The sequence below is a fragment of the Hipposideros armiger genome, unplaced genomic scaffold, assembly GCF_001890085.2.
Source record: "Hipposideros armiger isolate ML-2016 unplaced genomic scaffold, ASM189008v1 scaffold_965, whole genome shotgun sequence".
NCBI classification, from domain to species: domain Eukaryota; kingdom Metazoa; phylum Chordata; class Mammalia; order Chiroptera; family Hipposideridae; genus Hipposideros; species Hipposideros armiger.
In genome coordinates, this window is record NW_017732315.1 from 339420 (window position 1) to 351790 (window position 12371).

Sequence of the window (12371 nt, forward strand, 5' to 3'; positions counted from 1 at the left end):
CGCTCACTCTGGCTGCTGGCTACACATGGTAGCCCATGGCAACCCATTGCAGCAGGGGTTGCAGCCTACGCTGTCTCCGGCGACTCATGGCAGCCCAGCTCCAGGTTGAGCTGTTGTTCAGCATCTTAGCTGTAGAGGGCAGTGTCACTAGCCCTCATATGTGGGATCCGAACCGGGGCCCTCTGGCATCCCAAGCCAGCTCTTAACCAATGCGCCACTCGGCTGGCCCTATATAAATAATTCTTATGCTGTATTTAATTCTCCTCTTTCTAATCTGACTAGCCATATAGTTTATTGTTTATCCCTTTCTAGATGGTAAACGCCAGAAAATTTTGACAAAATCTTATACTCCTTTCTGTTTACATCCTCCCCACAACCTTTGCCACCAAGAAAAAAAAAAAAGAAAAGAAAAGCACTCTTTTCCTCATCACCTCACCCCCAAAGAAATCACCTGGATAAATAAATGATTTGCTGGCCCTTAGAAATTATATTAGAAGTATTTAACTGTTGCTATTGTTCTCACTGTGCCCTTACAATGTGCCAGGCCTCCTAGGCACTGTAAGACAAAGATGAATACAATATACTTCCTGGTCTCAAGATGCTTTATAGCCTAGTGAGATATTTACATATAGAACTATGTGATAAATGGTATACTGGTGTTTATGAATGTTGTTCTGAGGTAGTATAAAGAAGGAAACCACGAATAGTTTCCAGAGAGAGTCAAGGAAGGCTTCAGCGAGGAGGGGATGTTTGAGTGTGGCTTGAAAGATAAGTAGAATTTGAGGGGCTAAATAGAAGAAAGGAGAAGAATATTTTATGCAGATGAAAGCCAAAATACAATGAGTTAAGAACATATGCATCATCTTGTCCACTTGTTTAAGGAAGTAGGGTTTTGTTGTTTTTTCTGATTAGTTTGAAACACAGATTGTTTATTCCTGAATTTCACATTGTTTTAATATCAAACTTTCTTAAAAGCAGACGTTTTGTTAAAAAGTCAGAGTGATAGTTTTCAGATGATGGAAACAAAAAGGGGTGTAAATGTCTAACTATTACATTGTTTTGTATACCTGAAACTAATAAAAAAAATAAGAGTGACTTTCAGAATGGAGAGTTCTTATTAAAACACAGATGTCTTCTGTAAATAGAGTTGGAAAAATACTGTCAATGTGTTCTTTGTATATAAATGTCTCTTTTAACTTATCCATGCAGGATCTGAAAAGGAAAGTCACTTCTCTTTTATCAATCACGAGGTACATGACAACAGAATCATTGATGCACTAGGAAGAGAGTTGGGTTCCAAATCTCACTAAGTGATCTAGAAGAGGGGAGAGACAGCCAATGTTCTGCCTCTGTTTTTCTGATCAGAGTTCCTGTGGCTCTGAGTGTTTTCCTTCTTCCTCCCTCTTCTTCTGTCTGGACACTCTGAACCTTGTTTCTTTGAATTCTGAGATAAGCTGTGATATCTGTCCTGTATTAATGATATGCTAAACTTCTGGGGCTATTGTCATTTCAAGGAATTTCTGGAGATTGAAGAGTTAAGCAGATTGTCGTTTTCTACTGGAATTTTCAATTGGTCAAGTACAACATTACTGAAATAATACTCTTCAGGTCCATAGGATGATGACATTTTTGCATAGTAAGTCCCTTTTGTGCAAGATCTGACATGACTTTTTTAAACCAGAAAGTAATGAGGTCCTTGGCACTTTATTTTTCTATTGCCTCATTCATAATTTCTCAGTAGGAAACACACATCTCAGTGAATAATTGAGTTTGTTTTGGCTAAGAAAAACTATTTTCTCTGGTGACCTTCCTTTGCTACTACTGAGACCACATTTAGAAGGTGAAAACATAGTTAATTTTCTTGCAAGTAAAGTATTGTGATTTTTGAAACCTGTGGAGTATGGATTTAAGTTATGAAATAATTTTTTACATGTAAAATAGATTGAATTCTGTAGAGGATGAATGTTTTAGAAGTGGACTTTCCACTGTATGTATGGGTAATAGTGTGTGTGGTGTGGCTTATGTTTTGTATCTGACTTGAGTGTGTTTAAATGATTATAAGGTACTTTGGGCTGGGTTACTACATTAGCTTTAAAAGGTTCATCGACTTTTTTCTATATTTAACATGCAATGCTTTTTTTTTCTCTTATAGATATGTATTTTATGGTGCTTGGAGATTTTGAGGATGTGTCTTTAGTGTCCTATAAAGACATTTTTATTGTCCATTAAGTGTTATATAAGGCTTATGTGTATATCTCTTCTGTACACACTTAAAAGTCTACGAAAGGGACTTTTTCCTGTTAGTGTCCTAAGATTCAGCAATGTTGGCCATGAGGAAACAGCCTAATAAATGTTCCCAATTTTTTTCTAGGGTACTACAAAAAAGAAGACATGATTTCTTGAGGTGTTATTAACAATGTTTTTCTGGCCAGCTTAATGTGAAACAATTTTGCACTTAAATAAATTCATCTTCATTAATGGAAGTGAGACCCTAATGTAATCAGAGTTTACAGAAAAAACACCCCCTATCATGTCTATTTTATCTAAACTGGCACTAACACACCATGGCATGTTCTGCATGTGGAGACTTTGACCTCATATGTAGCTGCTGCCCTTAGCCTCTTGTTCTGTGTTATTTTCCAGGTACGCCACCGAGCTTCTGGTCAGGTGATGGCTCTTAAGATGAACACGTTGAGCAGTAACCGGGCAAACATGCTGAAGGAAGTGCAGCTCATGAATAGACTCTCCCATCCCAACATCCTTAGGTAATGGGCCTTTCTTTACTTCTGGGGATCAGTGAGAAAGCTGAAACATTATTGGAGGCTTGTTAGAACAGCATTAACAGCCAAAAAGAGGGATTCATGATTTCCTGCTGAATCTATCTTGCTGGGGTTTAGCTGTGTTGTAGGTCTTTTTTTACCTATTGAGACATACTTTTCTGGTAATTAACTGCATTTAATAAAGCAACTTCCTTCTGTCTCTCAAATTGCTTCACTCTTAGTAGCAGCTCATTAGACCAGTTGTTTTCTATTGCTGAATTAGTAATTTATCAAAAAGAAAATACTGTAGTCTTTATAATTATTTAATTGCTTTATGAGGAATTGTAATTAAATCAGTGAATGAAAATTAAAATTAAATTATACCCTACTATCTACCCTTAACTTTTAGCACTCACTTGAGGTGACATAGTTTACTTAATTTTTTTTTTTTAAACTGGGGAATTGGGGGATGGGAACAGCGCTGAGGAGTTGGGGGAAGGGGAGCAGACAAGTTATTGTCGTTTTGTTCTTTAGTCTAGTTGTGGAGGACGTTGCTTCACTGGCCCAAGTTGGCACCATCATTGTGTTCTTCCCGGGCGAGGCAGATCAGTTGCCAGCTTCTGGACGGCTGCTCACACTGGCTGCTGGCCGCTCAGGCTGGCTGCTGGCTACACATGGTAGCCCATGGCAACCCACTGTAGTAGGGGCTGCAGCCTATGCAGATCAGTCGCCAGCTTCTGGACGGCCGCCCACTGCGGCTGCTGGATGCTCATGCTGGCTGCTGGCTACACACGGTAGCCCATGGCAACTCACTGCCACAGGGGCTGCAGCCTACGCCGTCGCCAGCGAACTCACGGCAGCCCAGCTCCAGGTTGAGCTGTTGTTCAGCATCTTAGCTGTAAAGGGCGTTGTCACTGGCCCTCATATGTGGGATCTGAACCGGGGCCCTCTGTTGTCCCAAGCCAGCTCTTAACCAATGCGCCACTCAGCCGGCCCTACCAGCAACCTTATTGATAGGAGCATGTGCTCCCACCAGCTGAGCCATCCGACCGCCCATTGGCAGCTCACCGGCAGCTCAGCTCAGGTGCAGCTCTCTAGCCTGTGTGGGAATCGAACCAGCAACCTTGTTGCTCAGAGTTCCACACTCTTAACCAACTGAGCCACTTGACTGGCCCTATAGTTTATTTTTTTAAAGGAGAGTTATTTTTATATATAATTTACTCTAATTATTATTATTATCATGATGATTTTTTTAATGAGGTGAGTATATTTCCAAATGAAACTATGGGGGAGGAAGAAACTTTACCCTCTTAGGTTCCTTTGGCTGGTCTAATAATTAAATCTATATGAGACAGATTAACAAGAGAAAATAACCACATTTAATTATATATACATGAGAACCCCACATACATGAAAGAGTCAAAGACCCCCACATACATGAGAGGTTCAATGACAGAAAGGCAAAGTGAGATATACATGATATTCTGAGCTAAGGATGAAGTAAGGCACATTGGGACTTCAGAGGGTCATTGCAGGGCCGATAAGAAGAGCAGATGTTGGGCCGGCCGAGTGGCGCGTTGTTTAAAGAGCTGTCTTGGGATGCCAGCTCTGAGCAGCAGGGCCCCTGTTTGGATCCCACATGAGGGCCAGTGACACTGACCTCTACAGCTAAGATGATGAACAACAGCTCGACCTGGAGCTGGGCTGCTGTGAGTTACCGGCAACGTTGTAGGCTGCAGCCCCTGCTGCGGTGGGCTGCCATAAGCTACCGTGAGTGGCCTGCAGCTGGCATGAACAGCCAACAGCCGATGTGAGCTGCAAGAGCCACTGTAAGTGGCCGTCCAGAGGCCGGCGACTGATCTGTCTCATCCGGGAAGAGCACAATGATAATACCAACATTGGCCAGTGAAGCAACATCCTCCACAACTAGACTGAAGAACAAAAGGACAGCAACTTGTCTGTTCCCTTTCCCCCGATTCCCCAGCGCTGTTCCCCTCCCCCAATTCCCCAATAAAATCTTAAAAAAAAAGAAGAAGAGCAGATGTTCAGTAATTAGTAGTTCACCCTGCCATATACATAGGTCAAAGAAAGTTATCTCTGATAATTTCTTATCATGGGCAAGGCCCCTAATTCAGATTCTTCTAGGTAGTTAAAGGGGTGTGGGACAGAAGTTTCTCTTGAGCCTGTAGAATCTAGGTTGTCTTTAGCTCAAAATAATCTGCATACCACAGAGGCACATCTTGGGGTGACTTGTTCTGAGCCCCCACAAAACCTAATAAGACAATTTAAGTCAATATATATTTCAGTAGGGTTTATGTTAAGACCATTTGAAAAGTTAAAAGTGCTATTTACCTAGGGTCATTTATTGCTGATATTTATATTGGACTAGAGAGAAATCATATAGCTTAAGTATGATTTACATGTTTGGTCAGTGGTAGTAAATGGTGGAATTAGATTATACTGCTTATTAGAAACTTTATCTTTATATAGAATCATTGGCTTCCTGGTCCACTACAAAAATGTTCAGCCAGTATTTTTATTATGATAACTTTCTTCCCAATCCACAAATCATATTAACACATTTTTCAAGCATCTAGTATATGCTTGGTGATGTGTCAGACATCAGAAAGGTATGAAGGTATATATAAAATGGAATGTCTGCTAGTAAGGATTTTACACTCTAATTGGAGATCTAAGACTTTCGCGTACATACAAGAAAAGAGAGCTAATAAAAATCAGCTAGGACACCACTTGGGTAGAGTAAACTCTAAGTGCTATAGAAGTACAAAGGAGTGAGAGATCATATTGACTTGGCAGAGCCAGGGAAGCTTTCTTGGAGGAGGTTGACTCGAACTGGAATTTTAATTTTAATAGGATTCTAGAAGATAGGGAAGGAACACAGAAAGGAGTAAAATAGTAATAAAGCATGTAAGTTAAAAATGCAACGCTTTTTGAGGAGTCAGTGAATAAAAACCCATTTGGCTATTAATACCAATAATGAGAAACCATTTATTGAAAGCTTGTTGTATGGTAGATGCTTTGCCTATTTAAAGATTTAATCTTCACAACTACGTATTCTCCATTGAAGGAACTGAGGCCAAGAGATTGTGTTGGCTAAGGTATGTGACTTTGAGGCCTGGACTCTTCTACCATGCTTGTCCTAGAAGAACTGAGGATTTGATAGGATGGTATTGGTGGATAAAGGTAGAAAGGTAGGCTTGAGCCAAATAATTCAGAAATGCTTTGCATAAAACCGAGAAGACTGTATTTTATGCTCTGTGTATTGGATTCTGAGCAGGGACTAGTATGACAGAGGATAACTGATGGCAAACAGGATGGTTTAGTGTTGGGGAGACTGGGGGCCAAGAGATCAGCTAGGTGGCCTCTACAGTATTTGAGAGTAAGATGGAAGGAGTCTTGATTTGCTATTTTGCTTAGGAATTTTTAAGCTGATCATATTTTCATTTTCCTTAAAAAATAATGTTTTTATTTTTGTTACTATTGTATTATAGAAGTGATACATCATCACCATGGAACATTTAGAAACTAGAGTTAGCAAAAACAAGAAAATAAAAATTGCCCTTAATCTCAGCACCTAGGGATCAAACTAGTATTAACATTTGATATATTTCCTGCCAATCTTTTTAATTTCACCACTTTTCTTACTCTCTTCACTGTGAACTTGACTTGTGAATGCATGGGAAGATTGACTTTAAATAAATTTTCTTTCATCACAGCAAAATTTTAAAAATATAGTTGTTATATAATAGAAGCAGTATGGTATAGTATAATGATTAGAAATGAAGGCTCTAGATTCTAGATCAAGCTGTCTGGATCCAAATCCTGGATCTTGGGAAAGTTACTTAATCTGGCTGATCCTTTGTTTTCCCATCTATAAAATGAGGGTAGTGACAGTAAATACCTCACAGAGTTGTTATTGAGAATTAAATAAGTTAGCACATATGGATAGCACCTAGAATAGTACCTGGCTTGTGTTAAGTGCCCAGTAAATGTTAGTTATTAATACTAGTTGCTTTTCCTCTGGCTAGTTCTTTAAATGGCCTATTGAGGCCTGTCTTTTATCATTTATTCACTCACCAAATATTAGTTGAATGTCTGCCACTGTTTTTATTGTTTATTTATTTATTTTTATTTTTTAATTAGCTTCAGGTATACAAAACAATGCAATAGTTATACTTTTCACCCCTCACAAAGTGACAACCCCCCTCTCCCAATCCACTGCCCTCCCACCCCCGATATTGTTCATATCTATTACAATTCCATTGACTCCAATCCCCATACTGTACTCCACATCCTGTGACTATATATATACTAAATTATAGTTGACATACAATATTATTCAACGGCAGCTTCAGATATACAGTGCAGTGGTCAGGGCTCTACACCGTCCATGAAGTGTCACTGTTTTTAATACATTCAAGGTTTTCTGCTAGAGTAATGCTGTTGAATAGAACTTTCTGCAGTGATGGGAATGTTTATCTGTGCTATCCAATAGCCACATGTGGCTAATGAGCATTGAAATGTGGCTGGAACAAACAAGGCACTGAATTTTTTTATTTGATTTGATTTAAATTACCACATGAAGTTAGTGGTTACTGTAATGGACAATACCGGGCTACAGTCCACCTATATCTTTGCTCTTGTTTTGCTAAATATATATGTGTTTCAGCATAGAAACATGTGGTGTGATGAGACCAATGATATCATTCCTATTCTGATGTCTCCTTGTTCTACTTTCTTAGTCTCTCTCTTTTGGCCCCATTATTCAGGAATGACACACCCCTCCCTTTTCATTTACAAGTAGTATTCTTTGCTCTCAGCTAAGTTTTCTAATATATAAAAGGTAGTGTTAACTCTATCTTGATCTTCACAATAAGCCAACAAATGAAATAATGATAGTATATAAAGCCTATGGATCTGTTGTAATCCACAACAAGTATATAATACAAGAAAATTATAATTATTGTCACCCATGGTGGGTTTGCACTCTGATTATGACACTTAATTCTGCATAAGCCATCTGTCTCAAATATACTGCAGGTAAAAGCCCGGAAATAGTTTTCTTTTAAAAAGAAGCTTCTAATTGTTTGTATCCTTTATGTTTTTGTGTCTTCACTTTCGTTGTATATTTTGAATAAACAAAAGGAAATTGTCCAACTAGTGGCCTAGAGCAAGCAGTCCTCTTGGCTTTTGTTACCTAGAGGACAAAACTGGGTAACAAAACTATACTAACTATAACAGTAGAAACATTTATTATATTTACTTCCCTATGATGCCTTGAATATCAAACTTAAATATCAAATATTAAAAAATATAAGCATGACTATGTTCCAGTCTCAGAATTCTTAGAATTTTTATTTCCTAAACGCTTTTCTAGTTGTCTTAGAAATTTACTAATACTTTATTATTTTTTTTGTAATTAAAACATTTTGTGACTGTCAGTATGGCTTATAGTCTATTTTTAAGCTATAGGTATAAGCTTTCTTTTATAGGTGCAGAAGCTGAGGCAGAAGCATGAACCAAAGTTTTACCTCAAACTGAGATTATAATTGGGAAGGACCCAGCTCTCGGATTTTCACAGCCATGCCTCCGTGGGGCTGACCCCAGGAGGGAGGTTGCTGAGCCGATGAAGCTTTCAGTTCTCTTCTCTTTATCCACCCAGAACAGCTCCACTTTTTATCTGTTTTATATTGACTTCTGTATGAAGTTTTCAAGAAAGGTTCTCCTGCCTAAAAACAAAGAAAAAGTTGAAAAATCATTGTATTTGTGATTTGGAAAGTCTACTTGGGAAAGAAGGCTTATCTGCACGACCTGCCAGATGCTAGGCATCTAATCCTCTGGGCATGCCTTGGTCCTCTGCTGGCACAGCTGTTTTGTGCCCAGCAGGAGTGAGTGGGCTGAACTTTTACAGTTTTATTCTCTCCCTTTTTTGACCCCAACCTCCTTATTTCCTCTTTTCCTTTTATCTTTCTCCCTCCTAAGATTTCCAGTTAGAAGGAAAAGGTAAGTCCGAGAGGCAGTAGGTATATATATTTTGTTTGTGTGTATATATTTTTTTAATACATGGATACAGTTAAGATTGGTGGTTTTATCATCAGTTGCTCTAAGTTATCAGTGAAAAAAAGGAACAATAAAGTACTTTGTTGAGTGCAGGGACTGATTGTTTGGGCCTCTTGTGAATAAGGTTGTTTATGCCAAGAAGTCTTGTCCTCAAGATCTGTAACCCAATTCCATGCCCTGCTCACTTCCACTCCCCAATGCCCTTTACGAGGACCTGTACCAGGATTTGTTCTCATACTTCTTTGTTATTCTTCATGCCATGAGAAATTTAATATTTCTTTTAGACTCCTCATTCACATTCCTATGCTAACTTATTTTTTAGGCCACATTCTGAACTTATTTTCCTATCTACTAATTTTTGTTCAGAATTATTTTAGCTCTCCTTCAAAATCCATTTGCAACAATATGATTGCCATTTTGTTAAAATGGAGAATATGCTTTCAATTCTACAAATATTTACTTGGAATTATTCATACTCAGTCCAACCCTGTGCTAGGACATACCATGGTGAATACAAGAGATGTAGAGGGCTATTGTCTCCCAGACAGTCTCCTTAGGAAGTAAACTGTATATTTAGGAAACAGACTAGTATCAGCTAATGCTATAAGGATATGGCAGGATATTTTTTTAACCTCAGTTATTAAAATAGCTATCTTTCCAGTTACCCATTCTGAATGTACCCGAATCATCTTTAGTTTTGTCCTTTTATTTCGTCTAAATCAGAAACTAAGCTCTTGATTCTAAATCTTCAAAGCCTTTTATATCTGTTCCTTCCCTTTTATACCGTATTTCCCCATGTATAAGACGCACCATTTTTTCAACAAATTTGGGGTCTAAAAACTGGGTGCGTTTTATACAGTGGTTGTAGATTTTTTTACTTGCATTTCCCGCAAGTGATGAGGAGTTGTATGACTTTTATGATGAATAAAACTTGAGTTAAATAACTTTGTGTAATACATTTTTTTAAAATTTCAGGCCCCAAAATTAAGGTGTGTCTTATACATGGGAGTGTCTTATATATGGGGAAATACGGTATCTGTCAGTTCAGCCCTCTTCACTTTTGCCTGGAGTGAATTATTTTCCCTATCTCTTAGCCCCCTGCCTCTCTTCTCATTTTTCCTGACCCGCAGCTCTAATTGTATAGCTTATTTCTTTAAAACCTTTTTGTGGCTTCATTGATTTCAGAATTGAGTAAACAATTCTTTAGACTGACAGCTAAGGTCTGATGTTTTTCCAGCCCTATCTTCCGTTATTCCTCTTATGTACTTAATACAACCCCATGATTTCCTAATTGTGTTCTCTTGGAAAAGTTATTTGATCTCTGGGCTTTGGTTTTTTCCTTTTTAACTAGGGACTGGACCAGATTAGTGGTTAGAAATCACATTGAATTAATGTTGAATAATTTGTAAGTGATCAGGTATCAAAAATATATTATCTCAGAGGTGTGTGTGTGTGTGTGTGTGTGTGTGTGTGTGTATGTGTGTCTTCCAAAATAAATGGGAAGCATTTAAAAATGGTGGCTTAGCTTTTTTGCAATGGGTTTGCCTCCAGAACACAGATGTCATGAAAACCACTGCTAAATCGAAGCCAAAATGGGAAAGGAAAAGACTCACCTCAACATTGTTGTCATTGAACATGTACATTCAGGCAAGTCTACCAGTACTGGTCATCTGATCTACAAATGTGGTGGGATTGACAAAAGAACCATTGAAAATTTTGAAAAGGGGGCTGCTGAGATGGGAAAGGGCTCCTCTAAGTGTGCCTGAGTCTTGGATAAATGGAAAGCTGAACGTGAGCATGGTATCACCATTGCTATCTCCCTGTGGAAACTCGAGACCATCAAGTATTATGTGACCATCATTGAAGCCCTAGGACACAGAGACGTTATCAAAAACATGATTACAGGCACATCTCAGACTGACTGTGCTGTCCTGATTGTTGGTAGTGACTTTGAAGCAGGTATTTCCAAGAATGGGCAGACTGGTGAGCATGGCTTTCTGGCTTGCACACTGGATGTGAAACAACTAATTATTGTTGTTAACAAAATGGATTCCACTGAGCCGCCCTACAACCAGAAGAGATACAAGGAAATCTTTAAGAAGTCAGCACCTACATTAAAAAATTGGCTACAACCCTGACACACTAGCATTTGTGCCAATTTCTGGTTGGAATGGAAAAACCATGCTGGAACCACTGGCAAGGCCAGTGGAACCATGCTTCTTGAAGACCTGGATTGCATCCAGGTCATCCAACTGGCAAGCCCTTGTGTCTGCCCCTTCAGGGTGTCTACACAATTGGTGGTATTGATACTGTTCCTGTGGATTGAGTGGAGACTGGTGTTCTCAGACCCAGCATGGTGGTCACCTTCGCTCTAGTCAGTGTTACAACTGAAGTAAAGTCTGTTGAAATGTACTATGAAGCATTTCAGTCTCTTTCTGGGGACAACGGGGGCTCATTGTCAAGAATGTGTCTGTCAAAGATGTTCGACATGGTAATGTGCCTGGTGACCCACCAATGGAAGCATATGGCTTCACAGCTCAGGTGATTATCCTGAACCATCCAGGCCAAATCGGTGCCTGATATATACACCTGTGCTGGATTATCACGTAGCTCACATTGCTTGCAAATTTGCTGAGCTGAAGGAGAAGATGGTTTGTCATTCTGGGGAAAAACTGGAAGATGGCCTGAAGTTTTTGAAATCTGGTCATGCTGCCATTATTGACATGGTTCCTAGCAAGCCCATGTGTGTTGAGAGCTTCTGACTGTCCTCCTCTGGTCCATTTTGCTGTTCGTGATATGAGACAGACAGTTGCTGTGGGCATCAACAAAGCAGTGGACAAGAAGGCAGCTGGAGCTGGCACAGTCACCAAGTCCGCCCAGAAAGCTCATAAAGCTAAATGAATATTATCCACAATAACGGCCATCTCAGTCTCTCAATCAGTGGTGGAAGAACGGTCTCAGAACTGTTTGTCTCAATTGGCCATTTAAGTTTAATAGTAAAAGACTGGTTAATGATCACAGTGCATCGTAAAACCTTCAGAAGGAAAGGTGAGAATGTTTTGCGGACCACTTGGGCTTTTCGTGTGTGGCAGTTTTTAAGCTACTTGTTTTTTAAATCAGTACTTTTTAATGTAAACAACTTGACGAAAAGTCTGTCACAGAATTTTGAGATTCATTAAAACAAAGTTTAATGAGAAACTGGTGTGTTCTTTTGGTCACTGTTGTACTTTCCTATAGTACTACTTAGGTAAAAGACATAAGTAAGAGTTAGCCATACCCTATTTCTTATGTTATATCTGCTGAAACTTTAGAATTTGATAATTCTGGGTTAACGTTTTTTTTTGTGGGGGGTGGGAACTTTGGGTTTTTTCACCTTGTCTTAAGATGAGGAATCATCTGTTTACATAGTAAAAAGTTATGGGAGGGATCTGTTGGTGCAACACTTCATAGGTTAGGACAGATAAGCAAAGAGTGACTTTGTTTATGTGTAAGCAGTTTATAAAAGGCCAAGTACTATAATTTTTTTTTTTT

General features: G+C 39.0%; 1 protein-coding gene across 6 annotated transcripts in view; it reads left to right on the forward strand.

Moving 5' to 3' along the window:
• The window catches only part of TESK2 (testis associated actin remodelling kinase 2), a 154479-nt gene that overhangs the window by 77716 nt on the left and 64392 nt on the right, over nucleotides 1–12371 (forward strand). For all 6 annotated transcript variants that reach the window (XM_019630902.1, XM_019630903.1, XM_019630907.1 and 3 more), the window contains one exon: nucleotides 2644–2765. In XM_019630902.1, the coding sequence (XP_019486447.1) occupies nucleotides 2644–2765 (122 nt within the window). The remainder of the gene's footprint in view (nucleotides 1–2643; nucleotides 2766–12371) is intronic.